We start from the raw sequence: 27,651 nt of genomic DNA, 5'->3' as shown, positions 1-27,651 counted from the left end.
ATATAAACATTTCGATAGCTTAAGAGTGCAACAAAATGGTCAGCCTCCCTTTCCAGCTGGAAAACAAGCATGTTTCTTTGAGTCAAAGTATTGCATGTCGTTGGCTAGACCAGTGGCTGGTCTCGTCTTGGCTTGGCCATGCAGATCCAGGCATCTGCGTAACCTTATGGCACATCCAGAAAAAAAACAAAACACATCTTTACTTGATTGTGCAATTTTCACTCTATCTGCTTCTCTGGAGTGAGCGTTGCTTCCTCCTCTTCCCCCGATATATATCGTGCACAAATGCCACCAAATTCAGCAAGAGATACCAGGAACCTGGTGATTTTTTCCAGCATGTGGAGAAATCCTTCAGTAACCTAGTTCACATCTGCCAGACCAAAATTCATATGCTGTACTAAACTAATGGAGACAAGAGGGAACAGACCTCTGGAAGAAGCAAGGATGGACCCCAGCGAATGCTCTCTCCCCCTTGATAAGCTGGTGCTTATTCTGCAGTGTCTCAGATCTGGATTTCATTATTGGGATTAATTCTCTGAAACCTTAGTGCAGCAAATCAAGGCTGTGTATGTAGATTCCGAAGGGAAAGGAATTTGATTAATTGCCTGCATGCATTTGCATTATTCTTTCATCTCCCACCTTGGTACTTTTCTCATCCTGAATCCAAATGGTGACATTTTTCTTTCTCGGTGACATGAAGTTTTCACTTTGCTTTCACTCAGTGCTCACTTAACTTTCATGATTCTTTTTTCTCTTACTCATTTTTATATAGTTCTGTATTTCCTACTAGGGATTCTGATACTCTGCAAGCGGTAGTCAGGAGAGAGCTCCAAAACCAGGAGCTGCTTTCCTCATTTAATTACTTTTAGAGTCATATTTGTTGATTTTGTTAACTATCCAGCACAAGAACTAATTTTACTGTTCAAAGGGCAACTGAACGTTTTGTCTGTCTATAGGAACTGCAATAAACTCTTGGGCTGAAGAGGCGAGATTTTTAGGAAAAGAAAACAGTGGTGTGCTTTTTTCTGCTGTTTGAAATCAATAGTAAAAACAGAACCAGTTAGGGGTTTTATAAAAAAAATGCTTTTCATTAGAAAATTACACTGTGGCAAAATTCTGTGTAGAACGTGGCTGGGTTACATGCAGTTTTCCAGGAAAGGTTCTCCCGCCAGGATGGCGTTTCTGGTCACATCCCAACGATGCCACGACTTTGTCATTGAGCTGCATGTGTAGGATGCTGGAGACACCACGTTCCTTGGTGGAATCAAGCCTTTGAATCTGCGTCTCCCGCTACCGGGGGCTGCCCTAAATATCTGGCTATTTTTAGATGAGTCTTTTTCTGTTGCTGCTTTTCATAATAAGAAAAACCTTTGAAGGATTTGTGTTTTATCCCTACGCACAACAGGAATTAAAATAAATAAATAGACCTTAAATATTTAGACATGAAGAGGGAAGAATTTCCTGCCCAGCTTTTGCTAAGCAGCGTAGGTGGCTTTAATGCAAAGCGGGTTGGCTCCCGGGTACCTGGCAATCATTTATTTTCTTGGAAGTGACTGCGGTAAGGCACCTTTAAAAGCAGGATCTGCTGTTTCCAAGGTCACTGTGCAATCGTCTTCCCCATGCCACAGTTTTTCCAGATGATGAACTGATCTCCTGCAACCTAACCAACCTGTTAGAGAAGGAAGTGCTCCAGCCAAGGGGCTGCAGCAGAATGGAGGGTACAGCCAGCACCAGGGTGGCACGGCCAAGGAGTCATTTAAGAGCCTGACCCTCCGCAAAACCCTTCAAAGTAAACCCGAAAGTCAGGATCTGGCACTAAAGAAGCAAGTTTAGCTCTGAGCATCACACTGGGTGTATCACCCACCTGTTGCCCCTTCTCTGGGCTTGCAGGACGTTGCACCCAGACACCAGCAATTGCTTTTCCTGCCGGACCTTCGCTGGTCAAGGGAGCTGATCTGGAGATCTGCGGGGGATAGAAGAAGGGACTTTTGTCAACAGGCAGCCACGCTATGCAGACTTGATAAATATGTGCAGTGCTAATTCGAAGCAGATTCCTGCTTTGCCACAAGCAGAATTCCTCCAAGCCCTGCCATCGAAAACATTATGTCACAGCTGCGGAGGAGCCTAATAACCAGGGGAGAAGTTGGGGTCACGTCAGGGTAACTGTGCGGTGGAGGCTGTAAGGAAGCGATGGAAGCCCTGTTCCACGGCCTGATGCAGTTTGTCATTAAGAAGGATTTCACAAATGATTTGCAGCCGATTCCCTGGGTCCGATTGGTACTTTCCAGCTTAATGCAAACCAGTGAGGAAATCAGCATCCAGACCCAGTTTGGCCAAACTGCCCAGGGAGGCTGCAGGCAAGAGAGAACAGAACATCGCCTGGGGCTGCGGAAATGTAACTGGAACTGGGATTGGTTTTTAAGGAGATTGTTAGGTTCTCTCTCCCCATCTTGAGCAAACAGCTTTTATCTTGTCTCCCAAAATAGCAACCTCCCACCCTTCAAAACAAACATTAAAAAAAAGGAAAATCTCTTGAGACAGGCACAGAGACAAAGCTGACAAAAGTAGAACGCAGAGCTGATCGAAAACAGATTCCGGCGTCAAGTCCAAAGTCGGTTTCAGCCCATTTCTTAATGGGTAAATTTAAGGAACTGAGAAAACAAAGTAATTACCCACCAAGCAGATTTTACTGGCACGAAGCGTTTACACGTTTCTGACACACACGATCCCTGTGATTTGGTCAAACCCGTCTCTGTTTAGTGCGGCGCGTCAACTGAGTCAACCTCAGAAGGCTCTGGCTCATTTGCTTCTGGATTTATGGCTCAAGGAAAAATGATAAACCCATGCTAACTGGGGTGGGGTTTTGTTCTGCTTCACTCTGACCATCCACCTTCTCCACTCCGATTCCAACTCCATCCCTCTCATGGCCTTCCCTTGGCCTGCTCCTTCTGCAGGTCAGTGATTCACCCCACAGAACGACACAGATGTTCTTCACAAAGAAGTGTTTCCGTGCAAGCTGATATTTTTCCTAGAAAAGAGGGCTGGGGAGGAGGAAAGAGATGGGGAGGAGGAATCCACCACTGTGCAAGAGTTCTGAGAACACACGTTGCCCCGTTTCCACCCGAGTTTGCGCGATGCTGCCTGTACGACCTGCTGGCACCCCAGGGAGCAGGGCTGGCTGCTGGATTCACACCACCAAGGCTCCAAGCAGGAAACCTTGGGGCACGTGGCCTGAGAAAAGAGGTGGTCTCTCTGAGCAGCTAATCGTTAAGCGTTTGGTGGTCAGCAGGCAGTCATCTTGCTTGATGGCAATACTAGGAATTAGCTAAGGAGCATGGTCAGAGGTTGTTTTGCAAACCACTCTCTTATCGTTCAGCAGAACCTCATCCAAATTCCTCTGTCAGCTCTTACGTTTCTTAGAAAACAGCCACAGTCCTCTTTTGAGGTCTGGCTTATGGGCACTTTTGAGTCCAAAGCTCACAACGTCCACTCTGCCTTTGGATCTCAGCAGCACTGAGGTAGCGCCAAAGAAATTCGGAAAGGGAAGAGACCTGTAGCTCAGGTCAGGCCCTGGCAGGCGATCTCAGCAGAACATCATTGCCTTAATACTGCCCAAACGTGGCAGCTGAAGCTCACAGAGATTACTTCATGTAGGTCACCAGCGAATGTGTTCTGAAGGACATCTCCTAGCACTTTATTGAGTCTAATTTTAAATATTCCTAAAGATAGGGCTGGCATCATTGCTTCTTTTGGGAGAGGAATTACACAGGCTGATATAGCTCAACCTTGGGAAGATTTTCTTTTCTCTCCCCAGACTCTTACCAGTTGCAACAGAAAAAAGTAGATGAATAGCTTCCCTTGGTATGGGATCTCTCATGATTCCAACCCCTCGTGTTAAGCACTCTGATTTGCAAAAATTTTATTATTGTAGCATCTAAAGGCTCCGTTACAGTGTGCTGTGCAAGAAGGAAGTATCAAATCTATCACTAGAGCTCTTGGTCTTCAGGTTAAACACTGTGGCAAGTTAACAGATGAGCAGCATTTAAACCATACTGACATTTCGCTTGAGCTATGGAAAACTGGCAGAACACTCACAAGACAGAGAGGCAAAACTGTTTATATAAGCATCCTTGACAGCTGAGATGTCAGAGTCAAGCTACAAAACTGAGATGCAGTTGCATGTATTTAGTATCTTAACTGTTCACTTCCTTAGATTTGGGCTACTGATCCTCGACTGAACATCAAAGAACACAGAGAAGATGACACTCTAAAATAATAACTTGCAACATGCAAGTAAAGTCATGCTTTCTTCAAAACAAACACCTCTGAGGGACTGAAATATTTTTGTCTTCAGTAGAGTTGAGCCACCAGCTTCGATGTAGGGACAAGTTTCCTTATTCTTTGGCCTCCGAGCCTCTAAACAGGTTTCTTTACCGAACTCTGCAAGCATTGAAGGTCCACGCTAGCATGTTTAGGAATGTGTTGGTATCATCCAGGCACTTTTCACCAAACCAAAATAAATGAAGGGCTGTGAGTCTCCCTCTTAAGCCTCATCCAGCTCTACCGACTCAGATCACTGCAAACAAATCATTTCCGTGCACAGGGATGCCCGGAAGGAAAGACAGGACCCAGAGTGGATCCACACGGCATATCCTGATAAATCCCATCAGTTGGGCCCAAAATATCTTTTTTCAGATCTTATAAAGGTCATTCTGTACTGCACAGCGCTAGTTTGGGGGTTTTCCCAACAGTCCTATGTGCAAGTGGTTGGTGAAACACAAAGAAAGACTTGGGAGTCACCGATTTAGTCTGCAGATGGTAGAGGAGGGACGTGAGTGAGCATCCTCCTCTCATCCCATACATCCAGGCAGAGGCTGAACGCTGGCGCAGACCGTACAATGCTTTCAAAGAAACATACTTCTTGCTAAACCAGAGTTTCAGGGATTTCGTAACTTCTTTCTCTTCTTCTTTGGTAATTTTAATGTCTCTCTAGGATATCCATTTTATACTTTTCCAAAGTCTTTTACTTAGGATGAATTATCTTCCTATTTTATTGTCCAAGGAGTAAGCTGGCATGCAGTACAATAACTTAATTGACTCAGGAGTTTGCAATACTGTGTCACTTGTTAATACTACCTTATGTTACATGTAAAATTTCTCTTTTAATGCATGTTCTGGCTAAGAACTTAAATAGCCAGGCTAGGTGAATTTCAAAGTTATCATCGCTCAACAGCTATGTAAATATATGCAGATATGGCAAGTGGGATTGTATTTTGGGTTACCACTGGCCAGTGCTTCAATTTGTGTGGCACAGCCAAGTGAAACTTAATTTACCGACCTCTCTAACTTGAGGAATTTTCATTTTCATCCGTTTGCTTTTCATTTATGTGAGTGTTATTTTCCAAGCCCCCACGGTACCAAAGCTGTCGTTCAGGAAACAAGTCTGACTGCTCTACATCATTATTGAAAGTTGTTTCACGACTGTACTTTAGAGATGATGGCGACTAGATCAGATTTATGGCTCTAGCAGCATGCTCTGGGTGCCTCGACAACCACATACCAGAACAGATTTTCAACACATGTGAAAACAGCATTATTTTACTGAATTCTGGCAATCAAAAATTCATTTCACCACTGACGCTCGCTGCTGATAGCAACTTTCATGGAAACCTAAGGGAAACCCCTCCTTAATATTTTATGGTGCCAGTTTAGAGTCTGACCTCTACTGGCAATCGGGATAAATTATAAGCTGATGCAGGTATGGATTATTGCATTGCCTCCTAAATACTGAACTAAAGGCAACTTTTTGCCTACAGAAAAATAAATGCCACTGCGTTCTGCCTGTCTCCTGCCTTGTGAACAGCCCGACCTGCACGCAGCATCACTGCTGCCTCGGCGCACCGTGCTCCCTCTGCACCAAGTGCCCCGTTGGAATCACTATCTACATTTCCAGTCTGCCACGAAGCGTGCAACAATGCTGTGATTAACAAGTGAAATCACCACATCATATCCACACAGAAAAGAAAATGACTGTAGGTGTTTTTTTAATCTGATGGCTATTCTCACTTTAATAGAAAAAAGATGAGGAAAGTATAAAACTCTATAGAAGATCTATTGAAAACTTTTTTACTACTGCTCTAACTTAAAAAAAGCCCATTCTCCTTAACAAAATACCCAGCCTGAGAGATTTACTCTCATTCTGAGTATAGGGAGGCCCTTTATTCTAGGTTAAAAGTCCAGTATAAATGTTAAAACTGGGTAGGGACAAGAGAGAAATCACTGCTTGCATCGACAGAGATTTACTACCTGTTTTTTCGTTTGAGGTCCTGGCTCCTATCAAGATAGATTTCAACGGTGACTGATTCTTTCTGTGCACATGAGCAGGTTGGGGAATAGTTCTTGGAACAGAGTCAGCACAACAGTTGCTTTCATTATTTGCAGCTGTACAAAACAAATAAGTTTGAAAGAAATACAGAGAGGTGCCAAATTCAATCCCGTTGATGTGTGAGTGAACACAGCGTTTAGTGACACGCATGAAGCCCGTGAGTTACCGCTGTTGACTTTGCAGCCTTACATGTCACCTTTGATAAACGAGCTCATCTGCTGATAGCTACTCAAAATAATAAAGTAATTTAGTTAAAAGAGTCTTAAAACATTCCTTCCTTAGCATCCGAAACTTTCTAACTACCGACTCACCGCATACAAATTACCCTGCGTGGAGCAATTCTGATTAGATTAAAGGGAACTGAACGTAGGGTTTTGACACGCTGGAATCATAACTTGGTCCATGGTTTACTGTCTGTAGCTATGAGGAACTGCTGGGCTGACATGCAACAAAAATACCCATCTATCTATCTATCCATCAGTACAGAAACATGCTCCCAGGGGTTCATCTGTGGTGACAATTCTGAGTTGACTCAGGGACACAGGGAAGCCTGGAAAGGACTCAGCGGAGGCAGATGTGGCTGGCCTGGCCCTCTACCTTCCCATTTTCCTACTCAGTGCTCTGGAGAAAGGAGACAAATCTTGGCTAGATTCACTTCCAGATAAATGCTGTATTATATCTGAAGACTGAGTAGCAGTAAGTCATTCAGAACCATAGAATCACTGAATCATGGAATGGGTTGTGTCGGAAGGGATCTTCAAGATCATCCAGTTCCAACCCCCCTGCCATGGGCAGGGACACCCTCCACTACACCAGGTTGTTCCAAGCCTCATCCAACCTGGCCTTGAACACCTCCAGGGATGGGGCAGCCACAGCTTCTCTGGGCAACCTGGTCCAGTGCCTCACCACCCTCATTGTAAAAAATTTCTTCCTTAGATCCAATCTAAATGTCCCCTCTTTCAGTTTAAAGCCATCGCCCCGTGTCCTATCACTACACACGCTTGTAAAAAGCCCCTCTCCAGCTTTCCTGTAGGCCCTTTAGGTACTGGAAGGCCAGTCAGAAGGTCTCCCTGGAGCTTTCTCTTCTCCAGGCTGAACAAATTTGTTGAGTTTTCTGGGATGAGAGAAGGGCAGGCAGAACGTGTGCTGTGGTGGACTGCAGGGAGAGTGGAGGGTGAACCCTGGGGCCAAAGCCACCAGCAGAGAGGTACACTGGGCTCTTGCAGGAGCTGCTCCCCATGCTGGTTCATCCCAGAGACGAACGTGTGCCCTTGTTCCTCCTCACACTCGCAGCCTTTGTCCGAAGAATGTGCCCTCTCCTCAGGATGGTCAACTCAAGGAAGAATGAAAGCTATGTCTGGAGCGCCTATGAAGTAATCCTGTCTGGGAATCATTGGAAACACTTGCATCTGTAACCCTAAAGCTTTTCTCAGGAGACCACGTTGGGGGAGAGGCAAAGACAGTTTCATACCTCACATTTTTTGATTTTTTTTTTTGCCCCCTAAAGTCTTCAGCACATAGCGTGGTCTCTTTTTTTGTGTCTCGTTCCCACTGGGTCTGCATATTTGCACATGGAGATGTGCCAGGTCTTCTCTTTCCCAGAGGAATTGCCATAATTTGGATCAAGAAATAACAACATTCCCAGACTTTTTTCCATCGACATGAGATTACTGCATTTCCTAAATACTTTAAACTGTGCTTGAGTGCATGGCAGATGATTGCAGATGTTGCCACCTCCTTTCCCAGATTTCATGTTTATTTTATGGCTGTAGATCTAAGTTCTGGACTTGTCATCTAGCTACAAAGAAAGGACATGTCCCCTCGCTACATAACTCAACGTAAGCACAGGGTGGTGATATCTCTGTCATTCTTTAGGACTCTGCACTCTACAGTGTCAGAGGGAAAACAATGGCTTTGATTAATGAGGTGCTGCCGCCGAAGACCAAACAATTTTGACCTGGAGTTGCTTTCTGTGACCTCTTTCCATAAATCTGCAACTGATACAGCGGTCCACATCATGGACAGCCAAGAAAGCACATGGCATTGTACGTTCAGGGAATTGCCTTTGAGCAGGTGTGGTGGAACTCAAAAGGTTATGTTTTGGTTACAGAAAACCAGAGAAAAGTTAATTGCCAGGGGAGTTGCTAAGCCTCAGCACACAAAGCAATACGGTGGCCTTGCTGAAGGGTTTCTGCTGATTACAGAAGGAAATCAGAGTCACCCTGTGCCATTTCGTCAGGAAATGCTGATGCATCTGTGGGTGAGGAAAAGCCTTGTAGGAACAAATCCCAAGAGCAGGGTCAATGTCTTATCTTATCTTTAAACACTTGCTCTACTTAGCAGTTGTTTTTACTGTGCTGTTGTTGATGTCTTCTCTGCTCCAGACTAATGATTTAATTTTTTGTTGTTGTCACTAGAAACATTTACACCCAAATCAGCTACACAAAACTCCTATTTGTGGCAGGCAGAGAAGAAGAACGGGTGTGAATTACTCCCCTTTCCCATGAGCCAGCGAAACAAATACCAGCTCCTCTGGCTTGGAAAATCAACGAAAACACGACGCCTGTTGCTTTGCCAGCAGATGCTCTTGGGTTAACACTAGCATTCGAATACCCTGAAAGAATCTTAGCCATCTCTCCTGATGAGTTTGTGATTGCTAATTTAATTTTGGATTAACTTCTTCAGCTTCCGTAGGAATGGAAGCTCTGGCTCTGCCCTACAGGTTGCTAGTTCCACGGCCACACACAGCATTTCTGTTGCAGGACCACCCTGGGGGATTCCTGGGTATTTCTAGGTGGAAAACAACAGGAAGATACGCTTCTTGTAACCATTCCCCTTAACCAAAGAAAACAGAAAATCTTTAAAACATGCTGAACCATTTTCCTTACAAATAATTCTTGGATAGCAGCAGTGTGGGCAAGGGAGACAATTTTGGCAAAAGATACAGATGGGTACTCAAGGGACCCTGGAGCCCACCACATGTGGGCTCTTTGCCCCTGGCTTTTCTGGCCTAGATGATGCGTTGGTCTTGCAAGAGCCCACAGAGAGGAGCACGCTCCTGGGTGCTTCAACACTCTGGAAGTGGTTTCCAGGTGAACCCTGTGCTCTGCTCATGCGCCTTTCACTGAGCTTGGGGTGGGAGAGGCACTTGCAACATTCAGCAGCCCCACAGGTGGGTTTCCCAGCTGGCAGGAAAGAGGTTGTATTGATCAATGGCCAAGTGAGGGTGAGGTCCTGGTCCCTGGGCAGCAGCATGGAGAAGCAAGCTGCACACCGAGCATGAGCTGGACTTTCCTGGCGGATCTGCAGCCCATTTCCCATGTGCTTCCCAAGGACAGGCTTTTCAGGGAGATTAATTTTGCCCATTACTTCTTGGGTCCATTAATCATCTGCTTTCTTTGCGTTTCATCCTCCAATTGTGAGAATTATCACATGTCTATGGTTTGGATTCCTCAGCAAAGGTGGTGGAGCAGTCTTATTTAATTCGCCCGCTGATTTGGGCTAATTTCTCTTGATTTTGCAATTATATGGGAAGTATCATGTAACTGAGATATCCAGCCTGGGCATGTGGAGAACGGCTTGGCTACCAGCCTCCAGCACATGGAGCACTTGTTAAAGTGGCATTCCTACCTCATGTGAGACTAGGACTGCGACAGGGTCCAAAGCCCTACTCATCTCCTCCTCTAGGAACCTAAGGTAGCTCACCAGGGAATAAACCAGTAACCTACAGGCGCTCGGCCTGTATCAGCACCTGATGAGGAAGTCACAGCCCCCTCCAGTAAGCACTGCACAGATGCATAGGGAAAGATGAAGGGTTTAAATCTGTACAGACAAGTTAAATTATTATCCTCAATATACACACGGAGAATTGAGGCTTAGGAGAGCAAATAACCTGATCAAAACCAAGTCCCTGAGCAAATCAGGGGAGAAATGAAAAGGCAGAGAGGCAATCAAACCACATTAGGTCTAGAGGGTAAGTTACCCTCTAACAACCCTTTCTGACCCACACATTCCCCATCTGGAGCCCATCACAGAGGCCTTTGGCCTCTGTACTGACTCTGTACCCAGCAAGTGTCTGGACACAGAACTCAGTAGCTGTCAGAAAAGAAAAAAATGGAGAGGTTAGTTCCTGACTTACAGTCAAGATCTTCTCCACAAGAGCATCCCTTCTTCTTTGCTGGGCAAGTCAAGGCTAGCAATAATATTTCATTTAGAAAATTTTGTATTTTGAATAGAGAGCACAAGACATTTTAACAATGTCAGTGCACGAGCCTAGCAGAATCAAAAATTGCATGTCCTCTCCCATCCAAATTCACAACAAAAAGGGGGGGAGGTGGGTCTTTTTAGTTATTTGCTACTGTCATTTCAAGCCTTTCAAATAATAGAAGATTACTCGAGTATAACAAGTGAAAGCTGATTCCAGGAGCTGAAGACTTAATAAACATACCAAATATTGCAAGGCTTGTGATACAATAATGCTGGCAGTGCTGTTGTGTCTTCTCTTTTCATAGGGGGTAACCTTGAAATAAATCCTCAAATGATTGCAGACCACTGGTTTAAACACAAACAGCTTTTCAGTGAACTCTGGAGCTTTCTAATTCCAGAGAAAACGGGATTTCCTTGGGGCTAATAGTCACAAAAACACCCTTTAAAAGAGGAACCTGTTCATTTTTCAGATGTGCTCACACTGTGTGCTTGTGATGAGGTACCCGTGGCACATCCTTCGTGCCATTCACTGCTGCACACACAAAGCCACTTGCAGAGCCTGAGCTGTCCCCAGTTTTTCCCTGGCAGGCAGCGTAGGTGGCAGCTCTTCATCTGCATGATCCATATTACTGGTGACCACCTTATTACTGGTGACCACCTTACTACTGGTGACCAGGGCCACCACGCTGTTCTCACAGCCCCCATCGATCCCACAAAGCGTTTCTGGAGCACAGATTATGCTCCCCATCCAGGCTCTGACTCAGTGATGCTTTAAGGTAAGCACAGCTCACAAAAGTATCCCCAATATCTATTGCCAGCAATGAAAAAAAACAGTTTTCACACGTTGTGTATGTGCCTCTCCCTTTCCCCCACTGAAATCAGCTCTAAAACTGATTGCAAGTGCTCTTCTGGGGACAGCTACTGGGTAGTTACAGTGCCTAGAGGATGCTTGGAGGAAGGCTGTTATAATAAGAAACAGAGATTAAAAATAGTTTTTTCTCCATTCTCACTGATAGCCCTAGCATGAACAATCAGGCATTCCCTTAGCGTGGGAGGGATCTCCCTCAGCCAAGTGAGATAGGCTTAGAAATCATCTGATGGAGGTGAGGGAGGTCACACATTACCCTCTGCCTGGCGATCCTCCCGTGTTTAATGTTGGCAGTGCTGCAAAATCAGATTATCCCAGGAAAAACAGCTTGCAATATACTTTTCTTCCCTGGATAATGTACCAGTCAACCTTTCACGTTTCACTCCCAAGGATTTGTGTAGCTGTGCTTGGGGTTTTCACCATCAAGAGCAGAATGCTAAAGTCTACAGTGAGGGTAAGAATAAACTCTCAGAATTAGAAATGGTGCAGTGAGGTGCTGGACAGAAGGTCTGACCTGACTTGGGGCTCTTTCCAGAGGCTATCTTGAGCCTGGTGACACTACACTCTTGAGTCTTGCTGTAGTCAACTTGTGTTGGGAACAAGTAATTGAGGGCAGGAACCAAACATCAGATGCAACACGTCACTTCCCAGAAGGAGCCCATCTTTCTCCCTTGGTTTACAGAGGGGATGCTGTGCTAAGACCTATTCGTAGCTCTGCAGGAGGCCACCAGCTCTCTGCTAATTCTGCAGTATTATCACTAGCATCTTATCCCAAAGCATGCCAGAGGATCTACAGAAGGACACTGCACCAGGCTCTTCACCCCAACCAGGCAGCAGTGTCAGCTTCACCAAGCGAATGGCAGGGACAGCCTGGATGATGATGCTGTTTCCTGGGCCTTCAGACATCGCTCTGCAGAACAGAGCCTGCCAGGCTGTCTGCTCCTCTGCAGAGCTTTGCTTTGGTAATGCCATGGTTGGCGCGAGTACTTGTTTATAATTTTATGACCCTTGTCGTCCTAGAGCAGGACCAAAGTTGTTTAGCAGAGAAGATAATGTTATTTTAGGCCTGGACACTGTAATTTGAGCTGTTTGATCAGAGCACATCAGCTTCAGCTGGACGTAGTCCAGCAGTACGGGTCTCCCACCCCACCCTGGGCAGGTTGTAGGTTCCAGTTTTATAGCGTGCCACAGCATGCTATCTCAGAGAGATGTTCTTCAAGTCTAGGAGGTTTTATTAGAGTAGCTGTGGAAAACTTTTTTTTAAGAAGTGTGAGACGTGTTGATTAAAGTCATAAAATTGAAATTAAACATATTAAAATGGTGAACATTCACGTTCATTCTAAGAAGAAGGAAAAGCCCTGCAACTAAGCTACACGGTGTATTTAAACAATGCTTTTCTATGGAATGCCAACACTGGGTTAACTTTCTCCTTCCCAGAACTAGATCAAACCTGCCTGTGTTTCACAACTCCTGCAACCCAAAGCTCACCAGCAAGTAAGAGACCTGCACACACACAACGTCCCAGAAAACTCAGTCTTTGTACAAGCTAACCAACATCTACCTCCAACCCAGGTTCCCCTGGCACCACCGACGGGTGTGAATGAGAACCCAAAGCCAACCAAACGTTAGGGTGCAGGATTGTGGAAGGTGAGGGTTTGTGCTGCTGAGGATGCTGCAGCCCACGTGCCCGCTTCTCTCTGCAGAACGCTGCTTGCAGCATCCCAACGTTTTCTTAAAGCCACGAGCCTCCTCAAATATATAAAATAAATACAGAAGTGGAGCAGATCCTTTTCTTCTGATCCAACATGCCCCGGGGTTGTCTCCAGCTTTGCCTCCAAAAAATAAAGTCTAGCTCCAGAGGGACCAAGGGAGGTTAAAAATTTTGTGAGGCATCATCCTGCCAGTTCTGGCATTTAGGTGTTCTGATGTAGCACAGCCTAACCTTTTCCCCCACCACTCTCTCTGTTTGGCCTTCAATTTTATTTTTATTTTTTCCCAGTCCACTCAGCTTTGGCTCTGGTGAGCCAGAAAGGGCACACACTGTGTTTGTCTAAACCCTCTGTCACCTGGCAGCAGCGATCGAATGGGAGTGTGGCAGAGGAATTTCTCCTCCTGTCCTCCATGGGGTAGAAAAGCACTGAAATTACACTTTGCTTTTTCTTTTCTTCAGCTCCTGAAGCCAAAATAAACTTTGGGAAAGAAGTAGCTCAGAAGTATAAACAGAATAATTGAAAAATACTTTTCTTTCTTGTAGCAAAACCAGTTTCAAATACTATAAAAGCCCAAAGACTGCGTTGCTCTGTGGTCCCAACAGCAGCCCAGGTCTAACGCCCTCCGACAGGGTCACACTTGCTCAGGAGAGGTAAAACTCAAGCCTGACCAAAAGGCCAGCTCAAGCCATCAGCTAAGCCCCTCTAAGCCCTAAGAACAACTGAGGCACAAGAGGAAAGAAACACAGGATTATTTCAAACCCCAGGATTTTCTAATTCGAAGCAGCACCTGGCTGAAGTGACAGTGTAAACAGCCCAGAGCGGATCACGGCAGCAGCTGTGTGCTGGGAGAGCTGCACAGGACCCACACGACCCTCGGTTAGCCAACTAAATGACATTTGACAAACATATTCAAAGCTGTTGGCCATTTTGGGATTGTTTCTGCAAAGCTCAGCACATGGTCTTAAGAGAGTGAAATGCCAGAGCACCACGAAATAACCCGCGCCAAAGCTCAGCCCATGCTCAGTGTGAACTGGTTGTTTCTAGAAACCGGTGGGGACTCGGGGTCAAGTGCAAGGGGGTACTTGGCTGATATTGTCTCCTCCTGCAGAGTTTGGGGCTTTTTCTGTTGATTCTTTGTTAAATGTGATGCTGTACCCTGCATGTGTCATCCTGAACATGTCTAGGAATAACGGTACTTCTTAAGACGGGGGAACTGCAGGGCTGGAACCCACTGATATTCTGCTTCCACAGCATTACATGTAATGGCAGTTTTTAGGTAGGGCCATGGTGAATAACGTCACACAGATGCACTGGGGGGAGTCTGTGTTGGCCAGACCCCAATCTCGTGTTCCACAAAAGACTTTGGAGATAGAGCTACAGTGTCATCAGTCGTGCAAAACCAGGCGGGCGACGGGGGATAACGCTGATGCTTAAGCAATGGTCAGGACCAGTTTAAAGTCCCAGGTAGAGGTCTATGGGGAGGGTCCGTATGCAGTCCCAGGTAGAGGTCTATAGGGAGGGTCCATATGCCTTCGAAGGGGGTCCAGCAACATGCTGTCTGGGCAGGATCCCCTTTGGGAAGGATCCTCTGGTGCTGTGAGATTAGCTGGCCTCCGCTGAGTTACTGATGGGAATCTGAACGGCTCATGGAAGAAGCCAGACTCTCCAAAGCAGGAGTGATTCCCTCTCCACACTGAGACACTCTGCCAGGCTAAGAGCATTTTACTCAAATCCAGCTAAAAAGAGATGAGAGATGGGAGGTGGGAGGCAAGAAAATCACTGTTTCATCCAGTTGAAAAGTTAAACCCTAATGTTTCTCTTTTTGCTAGATATGTTATCTTCACTATTCTGCTGAGAATAATGCCTCTGTTATAAGCCCAGCTAAAGATTTCTGGCTTATCAAGTTCAAGGCAAAGGAGAAGATAGAGATTTGAAGAGCAGGAGGGGAAAGAAAACATATGGCTTTAACATCAGAGCTTTGGAAATTGAGATACTTATCTAAGTCTGTTTTCTCCTTCCCTTGATTATGTTACTTTGAATTTGGACAAGAAAACCAGGCTGGCCAACCTCACTTCTGTTTCTTCTCAGTTTCACTTTCTGAAAAATTATATTGTCATAGATGCACACTCAGATATGCGTCTCGCTGAGGACAGTTTCACATCCAGAAGACATTTCACGAGCCACGAGATGATGATGAGAGAGACCTTTATCGCTACTGTCATTGAAGACCAGTGCCATCAGAGACCTGACAAACCTTGCCACACTAGTCCCAGACAGCATGGCAGATTCACCTTGGAGCATGACAGGGCACACAGTGGCGATGCCCACAAAGCAGGCAGCTCGCTGCTTAGTTCAAACGCGGTGTTTGTGAGCGGTGCTTTGGAAAACAGCAGGCTTTTCATTGCTTTTAGTAGAGCAGATGCTTCACAGTTGTGAATCAAAGAGTTGCTCCCCAGAATTATTGTTTTCCTCTTCTCCCATTGATTCAAATGTAACGTATGAGCTCGCACATCATTTCCCAAAGACGTGAATCCTTCCCTTTTTATATGCGCGTAAAATCCTTTTGAAATGAATCTCTTCTCCTGAAACGGCAGTAATTCAGCAACAAAGCTATCTCTAAATAAAAGCAGAGAAAGACTATTAGCAGAGACGCAGGTGCTCGATGTTAGAAAAGAAAGAAATGAATAAAGGAAACTAAAAACAAACTAAGGGGATCTCAGGACTAACTCCACGCTCAACTGAATTGCATCGGTATAAATGCAAGCACTGTGTGGGCCCCCAAATTAGGAACTATTTACAAAACAAAAAGCTTGCCTCGACTGTATTGTGTCTGTTCTAACCATACTGAATAGCCGCCCTAATGATCTTTTCTTCTTTATTTGGGTCAGGTCTTGCTGAGGAAGAACTTTTCGAGAAACCAACGCTAAGCATTGCAAAAGACCACATCGTCATCTCACCAGGAGACACCCTAAAAATCAAATGCAGGTAAGGATCGCTCCAGCGACGCTGGATTTCCTCGGTTGCATTGGTTACCTTGGCACAGAACAGCTTCTGGGTAGGGTAGAGCAAAGACCACTGCACGGCCAGCTGGGAACTGGGGCCGTTTACCCCACACGCATTGCTGCGCGGAGGAGAACTAAACGGGCTGTAACAGAGCAGGGAGAAGTCTCAGCTCAGCATTCAGCTTGGCCAGATCCTTTATGTTGTAAAGGGGCAAAATCCTGATTTTGGGAAAGCTTATGGGAGGGGGATGTACCATGCTGAAAGCCAGGGCTGGAAAATCCTCATCTGAAAACAGGTTCAGATTCTGCAGCTCCCATCACTTTTTCGCCCCTGTCCATAAGTAAATGATGAACAAGATCACCAGGGCATGTCATTAGCTCTTTCCATATGCATTTATGAGCTTAAACTTTCTACCTCAAACACCATCTGGCCTACAAGATGACAGTTAAATAAAGAGCAGTTAGTATGTGCACACTCAAAGACCTGACCTGCTTAAACATATCATATTCTTTAAATCAAAGATAACCAGGACTTCATAAAAAAACAGACTGCTGCTATTGGAAATTACGTCAGCTCTTTGGTTCTTGGCACAATGTGTAAAAACAAGCAAAATTATGGTACTGACACGGGTTTACAGGGAGATGATCCTCTGGAAATGGGGGATATCGCGTTTGGTCACAGGTGGCTGGCACACAACTGTATGTAGTACAGTCAGAGCACTTTCACACGCACACACATCACTTTTACACCGTCTTGCAAAGTCCCCTTGACTGTGGCCACCACAGGGATGGCTTCTTGCAACAGAAGTTACTGGAAACAGTAAAGAAAAGTAGTGGGAAGGTGAACTTACACTGTAGTTTATGCTGACACATACGTCCCTTCTGAATTTTGTCCTAGTCTATTTAATTCATTGTTATAGTGAAAGATGAATTGACTCATACTGTGTAAATTTATGATGTCTTCTGCAGATTTTTTTTCCAAATACCTCCAGCTAGCCGTGTGGCTTATGAGGTCAAAACAACCTTACAGTGGTATTTTTAGCTTGGCAAGCAGCAAGTATGATGGCAATAAAGTTTAAATAGTCCTTTAAAACCTAGATGCAGTACTTCATAAAACACATTATGTGGACATGAGTTCAGTGTAGTGCTCCGGGCCAATTAAATCAACACATTGCAGCAGTTCTCCATCCACTGCCTGTTTAATCTGCAGGAACATCCTATTTTTCTCATATCACCAGATGAAAAAATAGATGAAAATATTATTAGCACCTCAGTCCCAAATTGCTTTATGGATGCAAAGCAATAAATCCACACAACAGGTCTGAGAAACAGAGTATGCCAGCATGCTGCCGTGCTAGCAGAGGAACAGAGCTCTGGAGAACTTCGGTTCCTTGACTCAGGTCACGCAAGAGCAGGGAATAGAAGGGAAAAGTGTGAGTTCTGCACATCGAGTGCAAGACTCCCTGTACAGAGTTCTTTGTGGATGTCTGTCATCTGCCTCCTCTGACACACCGGTGTCTGCAGGCTCCGATTAGCCCTGGACTGGCCCAAAGGGAGCTCTGGAGTCCTCCGTGCTTCCCGGGGACATTAGGGCTGTGTGGAGCACAGCACGAGGTGGCAGATCGAGCAGGCAGCTGCCGAAGACTGCGATAACTCTGTGCGAACATCCCTTCTCCCTTAAACTCCATTCCTTTGAGGTTCTCAGCCAGGATTTCCTGATTTTTGGCAGCCTGGCCAAAGCTACTGCTGCTACTCCCCTCTGCCAGATGTATGAAAATCCCAAAGCAACAGCTAAAGTCTTCATCTTCCACCAGGATAAAATATGCAGAAGGAAAAGTGGGCACATGTAAGGAAGGACAGGCGTGTGAAATCCCTGACGTGCTCTGCAGAGTCACTGTTACGGATTTCCAGCCCTGACGGACACCAGACTGGGCGACAGCAGAGGGGCAGGGACATGATGACGTGCTGGGAGTTGAGTGTCTGAATGTGAAGTGGCATTGTTCCATATTCCGGGCCAGGAGTCCCATTTCTTGATAGAGGTGGTCATTACGTCATTAGTGACGTTGATAAGGTAAGGGAAGAGCCCTGGGTAGGGACGTCTGCGTCAAAAAAATAATTCAGTGTTCTGAAGGACAGGAAACTGGTATGACGGATGAGGTGGGGTTGTCCAAGTCAACAGTGCATCCAAAAACGAGGGTGAGGCTGTTCACCAGAGAGGATATTCATACTTTTCCCAGTGCTCTCATTCTGCTACGTGCTGGGAATAACCTCAAGAGTTCATCCCCGTGCCTGCATCATCTTCAGGAAGGCGACAAAAGGACGGGCAGAAATGAGGGCCAAGAGGATGTTTGTTTAAGTGTCACTGAATTTGCTGGCAAACACATTCCCTTGTTGCACCTATCGCACCACTACAAAGCCACGGGCACAGAAAGGGTAGTTAAGAGTTATTAGCTAACTGGAAACTTCACACAGCTTGCTTGTTAGATACACCTAGTACTCCCATCTCTATACCGAGTCTATGTGTTTAGACCGGATTTCTCCCTGGTGACACTGAGCTGGGGAAATCCAGAGGTTCCTACTCCTTCCTCAGCTCAGCAAATGCCACTGGGCCAATGGGAATTCACTGAGTGAGAAGGGGTGAGTCAACCCCCCATCCTTTTGAAGAGTGGCTTCTCCCTGCAAACATAGACAGACAGAACCGCCTCCCTCTCAGTAACTTCTTCCCCAAAAGAATCCATGGACGATTAACCCTGTACCCCACCAGTTTCCACACTGGCCACCAAAAACCAGTCTGCTACAAAAAGACCATAATCTTCATCACCAGAGCCCTCAAAGTGCATCCCAAGCAGAAGAGAGCTCCAAGAGCTCCTGCTGCCATGGTTTGGCCAAGTCTTTCCGACACGATAGGACTCACACAACCAGTGCCTGTTACCAGCTGAGAGCTCGCTCTCAATCCTGCAACAGGTTACGAAAAGGTCTCGCTTTTTGTCAGAGAACTGAGTAGAATTGCATTTGACATTAGCTGTGCTCATAGGTAAGACACCGAACGGGTCAGGTGGGTGAAAATGGTGTATCATCTGCCCTGCTAGCTTTACGTTCTGACTGCCATGATGAGGTCAATTGAAAAAAAAAATGTGTCTTGAGCAGATATTCTAAGATTTGTAATCTGATTAGTTCCAGACCCTTCACAAAAATCAAGACTGAGTCACTGCTGATTAAGCAAGAAAGGTGATGCAAAGTTATGTAAATGTTCTCTCTCCACGCAGCCTCAGTGTTCAGAAAATATACGTTGATTTAGCTGCTAAAATATACAAAGTCCTCAGTTTGGAAAAAACATATAGTTCTATCTGGTGTTTTCTAATGTTTGAAGTGGCTAAAATATAGCATTATAAAACCAAACTCATGTTCAGGAACTCCATTAAAATAAAAATTAAACTTTCCCCCAGGAGCTCGCTTGGTACAGTTCCCACAGACTATTTCAGCAATATCTTCTGCTCTGGGGAAGAACGTGGGGTGATCCACCTTAATTCCTTATGGGCGGATACGCAAACACCCAGCAACCTCCATCATTCATTTCCAAATGACAAGAGTAAGAACATTGGCAACATTGACAACAGTTGGCCAGAGGAAGCTCGAATTTTGGCTGAAGTCATGACTCTATCTCTAATTTTGGTGTGTTGTGTTGGCAGGGGAGCACCTTCCGTGAGCTGGGTTTTGAGGGAGGAGCAGAAGGAGGACCGGGTGCGCATAAGTAATTGTCGCAATAACACAAGGCAAAGCTGCAGCATGCTCGTCGTCAGGAAAGTCACAGCTAACGACACGGGTTACTTCACCTGCGTTCATGATGATGCCCCATCTAAGGAGGATCTCATGGCCAAGATTTATGTGTTTGTTAAAGGTAGGAATTTAGTTTCGTTTTGCTGTTATGGCTTTTTGGTAATATAAGTCGTGTTCAACTGTGGGATCTGTGCGAGGTAGAACAAGCAACTCAACTCAGATGCTTTCACAAATCCCACCTCCCCACTGGCCCAGCACTGGAGCAAGCACCAGCTTTGCCATTTTCAAGAGGCTGGACATATTTGGAATTTCATGCCAGCTGAATTCACAGGGACACAGATGTGAGAACCAGAAATTACCCATCTTGTTCGATTCCGGGACTTGAAAACTAGATTGTACCATCTAATTTTGCGTTTCAAATTACTGACACACTGATGTCTTTAAACATCTTGTGCTTTTAAGACTAAATTCTTTTATCCTAAAGGGTTTTGCCATCACATAAGAGTCATCCTGAATACCCAAGTCCTCTCTCTTTCCTCTCCTCCCCAGGCATGAAACTCCTTGACAACATCCTTTGTAATTCCTCTCTCTCCTACACATTTTTATACTGCTTTGTCCTTCACATCTGTGAGACACACTTAGCAAAGCTGGATGACTGCATTATATATATTTTATTGTAAAAAATGACCAATTGTTCATTTTTGTTCTCTTTGAACTGCCTCTCCCTCATGTGTCAGAATCAGAGTTCAGATCCAATAACAAATGGAAGCAGAAACTTCAAAGCAGCATCGTCCTCTGTGATTAAGTCAATGTAACACACTGACCAACCATTTCAATAATATAAATTTTTGTTAGAAGAATATTCCTCAAAAATGCTGATATTTTTTAAAATCTACTTGATGAATGCCTTACTAAACCACTGAATCATCTTGGATCTTCCAAGCCAAGCTTGTGAGCAGTCAGATAAAGGAGTTGACCTTTAGTGTCTTGAATAGGGGATGACATGAACTCCACTGCTGAACTATTCGGTTCCCCGCAAACTCAGGAAAATGAATTAATTTCATTTTTCTAGTAAATGCTACAATGCGATTACTAAAACGAATGCCAGAGAGGCAATGAGTTTGTCTGATATTATTTGACTAGTTCAGCACTCTCATCCTTACAGAAAACACATGTATTTGCTGGGCAGCTCTGACCCCTCGCAGTATTGCTAACGGTGGTGAAACCATCGATGTCCATCCCAAGGGGACTGTGATACACCTATACTGCTAGCTCCAACTCCTGCACTACTAGGTGAACACACCTGTTTGAGCCACGTGGATGACTTTTTCCTGTCTCTTTATGCCTGTTGAAAATAGTCCCTTTCTACCCTTATCCTGCTTTCGCAGCAAGTCTTCCTCTTATCGGAAAGCAGCTTTTTGGTGTTACTTGTTAGTTCCTGCAGTACTTTTTTCCTCCCTTTCTATTTCCTTTCTCTGATTTTTTCTTGCTACTCTAAGTCCTGGCTGCTTTATCCACCCCAGTTCTTGTGCTGAGCTGTTTCCTTTTCTCATTACACACTGCTCAGATGCCCCACATCTCACATTGTTAACCCAGCCCCATGCCTACGCTTCAGGAAACAGTGCATTGAAAACTCCATTCCCTATCCTGATTCAGTGCCCTGGCTGGCTACTCCAGCCTTCATTACTCCATGGTGGGAGCACGTGCAGGAAACGTTATGGACCTTTTGGGACTGCCTGAGCGTTTTCCTTAAGAAAGTATCTCAGGTTATGAAATACTTGCCGGTGATGCACTTGGAACAGTGCTAATCTAAAAAAAAAAATGGCAGGATGTCCTCTTGCTTGTCTGAGACTGCTGCGCCAAGGTTGTCCCCTGAAAAACAGCACTGGATGTTTTCTCTAAATCACCCTCCAAGATTGTCCCCTCTCAGATGCGATTTCATTGTGTCACGTGCCCTCCCTGCTCTAAAAGCTCTTACACAGACTCCTGTGCTTTAAGTTATTGAAGGAAAAGTGGGTAGGAAATGAACCAGCTTCTACTGCGCTCTCCACGGGTGAAGCAGTGAGAAAGGCAAGTCAGCAGGGACCTCTGTGGTCCCTGTCCTGGCCAGCCAGCTGCTCGTCCACCCCAAAGCAGAGCTCTGCCCCCGCAGCTCAGTCTATAAGCTTGCAAGTGCCCGCTGGGATGTGGGCTGCCAGCCCGAGGAAGCTGCTTGGCCCCAGTGAAATGAAGCTATTTACACCTCAGCATGGCTGCTGTCCTCAGGGCATGCTCTTCCTCCCATTCAACGAGTTAAGCAAGGCATTTGGAACGCACCTACAATTTTCTTCAATATTTAAACATGGCTCTTTAAGGTAATTGGCCTGACTGGGCATCACTGAGAAACCCATCAGTTGCCACCAAGTGAAGAAACTCACCGTTCCCTGTGAGTGCCAGGCAAGGGTGAGGTCCAAAAGACATCTCTCCAGACGTTTCGTGGAGAGAGCAAGTGCTCAGCAGGGTGTTTATGAGCCGGAGTCAGGTGGAGTTAGAAACTGTTGAGCCCGACCCTGAAAGCTGGAGATTCCTCTGAAGTTACAATCCATTATTGCCAAAAAAGGAAGAGGAATGGTATTTTTTTCCCTTCGTTCCTGGCCTGCTGCTTGACACCGAAATGAGAACATGATTGTATCGGAAGCCCTGCTTATTCCCTATTATTTCCTGTGCTTGCTCCTGTTTTTACAGCCTCCCTGGTGGGGTTTCTGAGCTCTGCCGGAATCTGGCGTTGGGCAGCTCTCCCCCCGTGCAATCGAGCTGTGACCCCGCACATCAGTCAGCTCATAAGGGACCCGGCGGTGGCAGGGTCACCCACCAACAGTCTGCAGGGAGGGAGAACTCAGGATCTTAATCCCCAGTAATTGTTCCCGAGGCTTTTTCTGCTTCCCGCCGCAGCTGCAAGTCCCAAGGATGGCAATTAAAAAGCAGGACAACCTCCTTCTCCTGTTGCCCATCTCCTTGGCGAAAATACAACGTAGCTCAGGGCTGGAGCAGAAATAGTTGGGTGTTTTTTAACTGCCGGGTTTAACTTCATGGCAACTCGGAGGGACAACCTCTGCAGCGAGACGCAGCGTGCGGCCGAGCACTTGTCTCGTGGCCGCTGTCGGAGAAGGGGGTGGATGGGGGAAGCCCACCCTCAGCCCGCAGAACGTGCCGTCTCTGCCGAGCCAGCTCTCCACCAGCAGCAGTATGGACAACTCCTCACTGCACACCAGCTGCCCACGGAGGAGCCCACATCAGCAAGACCCGTGCAGATGGCATTTCCAGTGCCAACGCCAGCTAGCCGACGTCGTCTGCTTCCATCTGTCTTCTGCAATTGCCCTTCCCAACCAAGTGGATGCTTCCCCGTGAGGGACATACTCATTTATTTCAACCTTTGGGACCCCTGTGCCAAAGGAAAGGGCAGGCTATTTGGCATCCAAAGACAGACAGCCCCCTCTACAATGTTTCCTGGGGCACGTATAAAATTTAACACGGCTTAGAGAAGACAAACCAAGCCAAGATTCGCTCCACCTTCCCAAAGGGCTATCCCAGGCCCCAGCCTAGCCAGGAGCCAGGACTTGCAGCCCTCAGCTATTTGAAATACTGTCAGCAAAGAACTGCCTGGAAGTAAGGCAGTCCTCGGGGCGTCAGCTGGAAGAGCTCTCTGCACCAGCTGAAAGCCTCAGCTTTCCCAGCGATTTCCCCTCCCAGTCCGCAGCTCTCCGGAACAGGAAGGGATTTGCTACACCTCTTTGTACCACGCGGTCAACGCATCAGGAGGAAGGAGCAGGAGCTCAATTCTGTTTCGCTTCCCTCCATCAGCGACTTGCCTGATATTATTACTGTGGTTAACTGAACTGGGCACATCTTGCCAAACAGCCTCTCGAAAAGCGCGTCCAAGTTTCCAAGCTGTGCTTTGATTCCCATCCACACACACCAGAACTGCCGGGCTGAAGGAGGCCATCACCTCCTCATCACAGACACGGGGCGAGCAGGCCAGCAACAGACATCCTCTGCTATTCTTTGTGCAAAGCAGGGCTGTTATTCTGTTTCTTGAAATAATCATGGCCATGATAGAACTGGTTCCCAAATAACTGCTTCAGAAACACGAGTCCCACTTTCTCTGAGATACTGTAATGGGCACGAAATGACGTGTGTGAGCCCAACGCATCAGCGTTGGCTGCCGCACAAGGGTCCAGGCACTGGTAGAATCATAGAATCATAGAATGGTTTGGGTTGGAAGGGACCTCAAAGATCATCCAGTTCCAACCCCCCTGCCATGGGCAGGGACACCCTCCACTACACCAGGTTGCTCAAAGCCTCATCCAACCTGGCCTTGAACACTGCCAGGGATGGGGCAGCCACAGGTTCTCTGGGCAACCTGTGCCAGTGCCTCACCACCCTCAATGTAAAAAATTTCTTCCTTATATCTAACCTAAATCTCCCCTCTTTCAGTTTAAAGCCATTGCCCCATGTCCTATCACTACACACCCTTGTAAAAAGTCCCTCTCCAGCTTTCCTGTAGCCCCTTTAGGTACTGGAAGGCTGCTATGAGATCACCCCAGAGCCTTCTCTTCTCCAGGCTGAACAGCCCCAACTCTCTCAGCCTGTCAACTCTCTCAGAATCACCAGTTCCTGTTTGTGCCTAGTGGTTTCACTCTTTGGACACACAGATTGGTGAACGTTTTAGCAGTCTCTTCCCACCCAGAGCAGTTGGGCTGCTGCTGTTTCACCATCTCAGTGTTACTGTCAGTTAGGAACACGGCAGGATTGAGGGAGTAATTTGTTTCCATACATTTGGTTTTCAGCACTGATGTTCGCAGGAACACAGTGTGACTAGAAGATACCCCTGCAGAGAACGTGAGTTCTGGCTCCTTCTAAAGTTCATCTGAACACCACGAAGCACCAGCACTGCAAGCTTGAGCCATAGTGCAGTCCTGCCAGGAGTCCAGAGCACAAGAACTGGAAATCAAATTTGAAGCACGACAGAATTTTGTATGAGAGCACAAGGTCTGTTAAGACCATTCTGAAGGAACAAGGGGGAGGCATCCAAGCAGCTTGTCCTGTCAGAGCATGCATCTCACTGCTCGTCAGCTCCAGTAGCAAGGTGTCCCCAAGGCAGGGCATGAGCTCTCCCTTGCTACTGCAAAGAACGAGGAGGAGAGGTGGTACAAGGACTGCATCCGCATAGAGCGTCACATCAACCACAGCCTCTTCTTTACCAAACAGTACAGCCTAGACATGTGAAGTCCCATCTTCTTCACCCCTTCCCCACCAAGAGAAATCAAAAGAGGATGGAAGTGCATGAAAGCACCCCTCACATGAGATCATACTTTGGTTCTGATGTTCTTTGAAGCTGATTGCTGCCTCCTTAATTCTCTTGACAGTTCACAGAGATAATGTGAATGTGAGAAACAGAAATGCAGGGCCGGGGTGACAGCCCTGACTTGAGCTTTGGCTTGCTTTCCAGAAGATATTACCAGTGGGAACAGAGCTGGAGATGCATTTCTTCTTTCTTTCATGCTGGAGGCACCGAGACAGCTACGCTTGCTGCCAGACACTCAGCAAGCTGAGATAGGCCAACACTGTCCTGTCTGCTCAGCATGGAGCCCAGCAGATAAGCTGGCTGCCTCGCACAGACTGGTGGAAGGGTTTGGCACCATATCCTCGTTAAGAACGTTTAGGGCCACATGACGTGGGAATACAGGCGATGTCACTACGCAGGACCCTCTCTGTTGTTGCTCAAGTATTAAGGGCTGGATCCAAGGGAGAAGTAAGATGCTTTCAATTCTGAATCAAGACGTTCAGTATCTTCAAATCATATCCTAAAGGGCCACTTTTAAGTGGAGGAGCTTTGTAAGATATGATGTTGAGTGAGCAGCATAAGTTCCTGGCACTAAGTCAGTGACAGCACTTGACAACCCAGCAGGAAGAGGGAACGATCCCCTCCTTCTCATTGATAAAGAATTTCTAAACGAAAGCCTGACAGCCCAAATCACACACACCTTTTCCCCACTTCTTCCTTCCCATTTCTTATCCACTCAGTAAGTGCTATCTGCTGAGCCTTACTCACGGTCTGCAGCTGGCAGCAGCTCATGTCGGAGACCTGTTCTCAATGAAGGGACTTCAGGTAAAGCTGGTGAATATCTTCTACAAAGGCTATGCCTGCCTAAAATCTGGGGTTGTGGCGACTCAAAATGTATTAATTCTTCTGACACTCGAAACTTAATTCCAGCTGAAGTATGGAGACTTTTTTTTAAAAAAAAAAAAATTAATCTTTCCATGTTGGCTTTTATTTGTTCAGCAGTGAGAAGCATTTTGCTTCCACAATTTTTGAAGCAACACTTTTTAAAGTAATATTTTTCTCTACAAATATTACTGTGTTTCTAACAGTAATCTCCAGGGGAAGAATGTATTTCATTTGACCAAAACAGAATGCTTCATGTTGACTCAGAATGGCTTCTGGGGGTTTTGCAGTCACTTTTGTTTGCCTGAAGAGAAAATATTCTGCTTTTTGTTTAATCTAAACATTCCACCACCAATTCTTTTCATTGGCCTGCCAACTGAAAAGTCCTTTATTTTCAAAGACTCAGTTTCAAAACAAGTGACTCTATAGAAGTTACTCCTGTACCTAGAAGAAGCTTTGATGGGTTACCAGGAGGAATACAGCAAACTGGGCAACTTCCTTCTAAAGCTTTCCAAAATGCTCTGACCAAAGTATCACCTAACTGCTAATGATCCTATTAACATAAAGAAGAGATTATAAACCTCCTCTCTGTGATTTTGACCTTGATGAAGACAAACTTCATGAGGATTATGTCAAAACATGAACTTAAAGAACCTGTGAAACTCTGCCCAGGCTTCCCTGCTAAGGTATGACTGAATAAAGAAAACCAACGGTGAGGGTGAGAGAATGATCTTTAGTTGGAACAAAGTGAGAAGCCAAATGAGAACGTTCAGGAATTTCAGAGACAAGAACAGCCGTGGATGACTGTCCTCAAGTCCATTTAGTGCTTATCATCTCTGTGGGCTGATGGATAGTATCTGAAGGGAGAGGTGATGTTACCTCCACAGCTTTAGCTGTGACACAAACGTCATGAGACAAATTGTCACCACGGTGTACGAAACACGAGCAGAAATGAAAAGCACCCAAAATCCTGTACAAAATCCTGTGAGTGTGTCTCAGGAGGATGTTTTGAACACGCAAGCAGGCGATATACACTGCTGAAAAGTAAAGAGCTGTAGGAGAGAGCCTGAATCCACAACACGCTGAAGTCCTGGGGTGGATCCCCAGCTGGCAGGATGGGGCCGTGAGCCCTCCGGGGAGCAGGATTCCAACACCAAGGGAGCATGACACCATAACAGACCTCCACCACTCCCTGGTAGATAGTCACCTGTACTACAGATAACACTACACAAAAGGACAGATGTCACCAGCCCCATATCTGTGCTCACACACTGTTCCCCAGGCAGCCGCTGTGACACCGCTGAGTCACAAGGGACCCTCCCCACGCTCCTCGCATGCAGCAATTAATCTCCCTCCTTCTAGGCACAGCGAGAATTTAATCACCCAGGGCTCCACTGCCCGAAAGTAAACAATGTTCTTGTAGGCACTTGACCTTTGAGTCGCTTTAGTGACTTTAGCTTGATTTTTCTGCCCGTCCCTGTCCCTGCAGCTGGACC

The 27,651-nt window shown here is 46.0% G+C and overlaps 1 protein-coding gene across 1 annotated transcript in view; it reads left to right on the top strand.

Moving 5' to 3' along the window:
• Positions 1 to 15,358: 15,358 nt before the first annotated feature.
• Positions 15,359 to 27,651, top strand: part of LOC104380953 (vascular endothelial growth factor receptor kdr-like) — a 94,609-nt gene continuing 82,316 nt past the window's right edge. Inside the window, exons 1-3 of the mRNA XM_086619916.1 lie at positions 15,359 to 15,545; positions 16,060 to 16,156; positions 19,863 to 20,071. Of these exons, the coding sequence (XP_086476042.1) occupies positions 15,359 to 15,545; positions 16,060 to 16,156; positions 19,863 to 20,071 (493 nt within the window). The remainder of the gene's footprint in view (positions 15,546 to 16,059; positions 16,157 to 19,862; positions 20,072 to 27,651) is intronic.

This window comes from Tauraco erythrolophus, chromosome 13 (genome assembly GCF_009769465.1).
Source record: "Tauraco erythrolophus isolate bTauEry1 chromosome 13, bTauEry1.pri, whole genome shotgun sequence".
NCBI classification, from domain to species: Eukaryota; Metazoa; Chordata; class Aves; order Musophagiformes; family Musophagidae; genus Tauraco; species Tauraco erythrolophus.
Note: the sequence above shows the minus strand (reverse complement) of the source record. Positions and strands in the feature narration are given on the sequence as shown.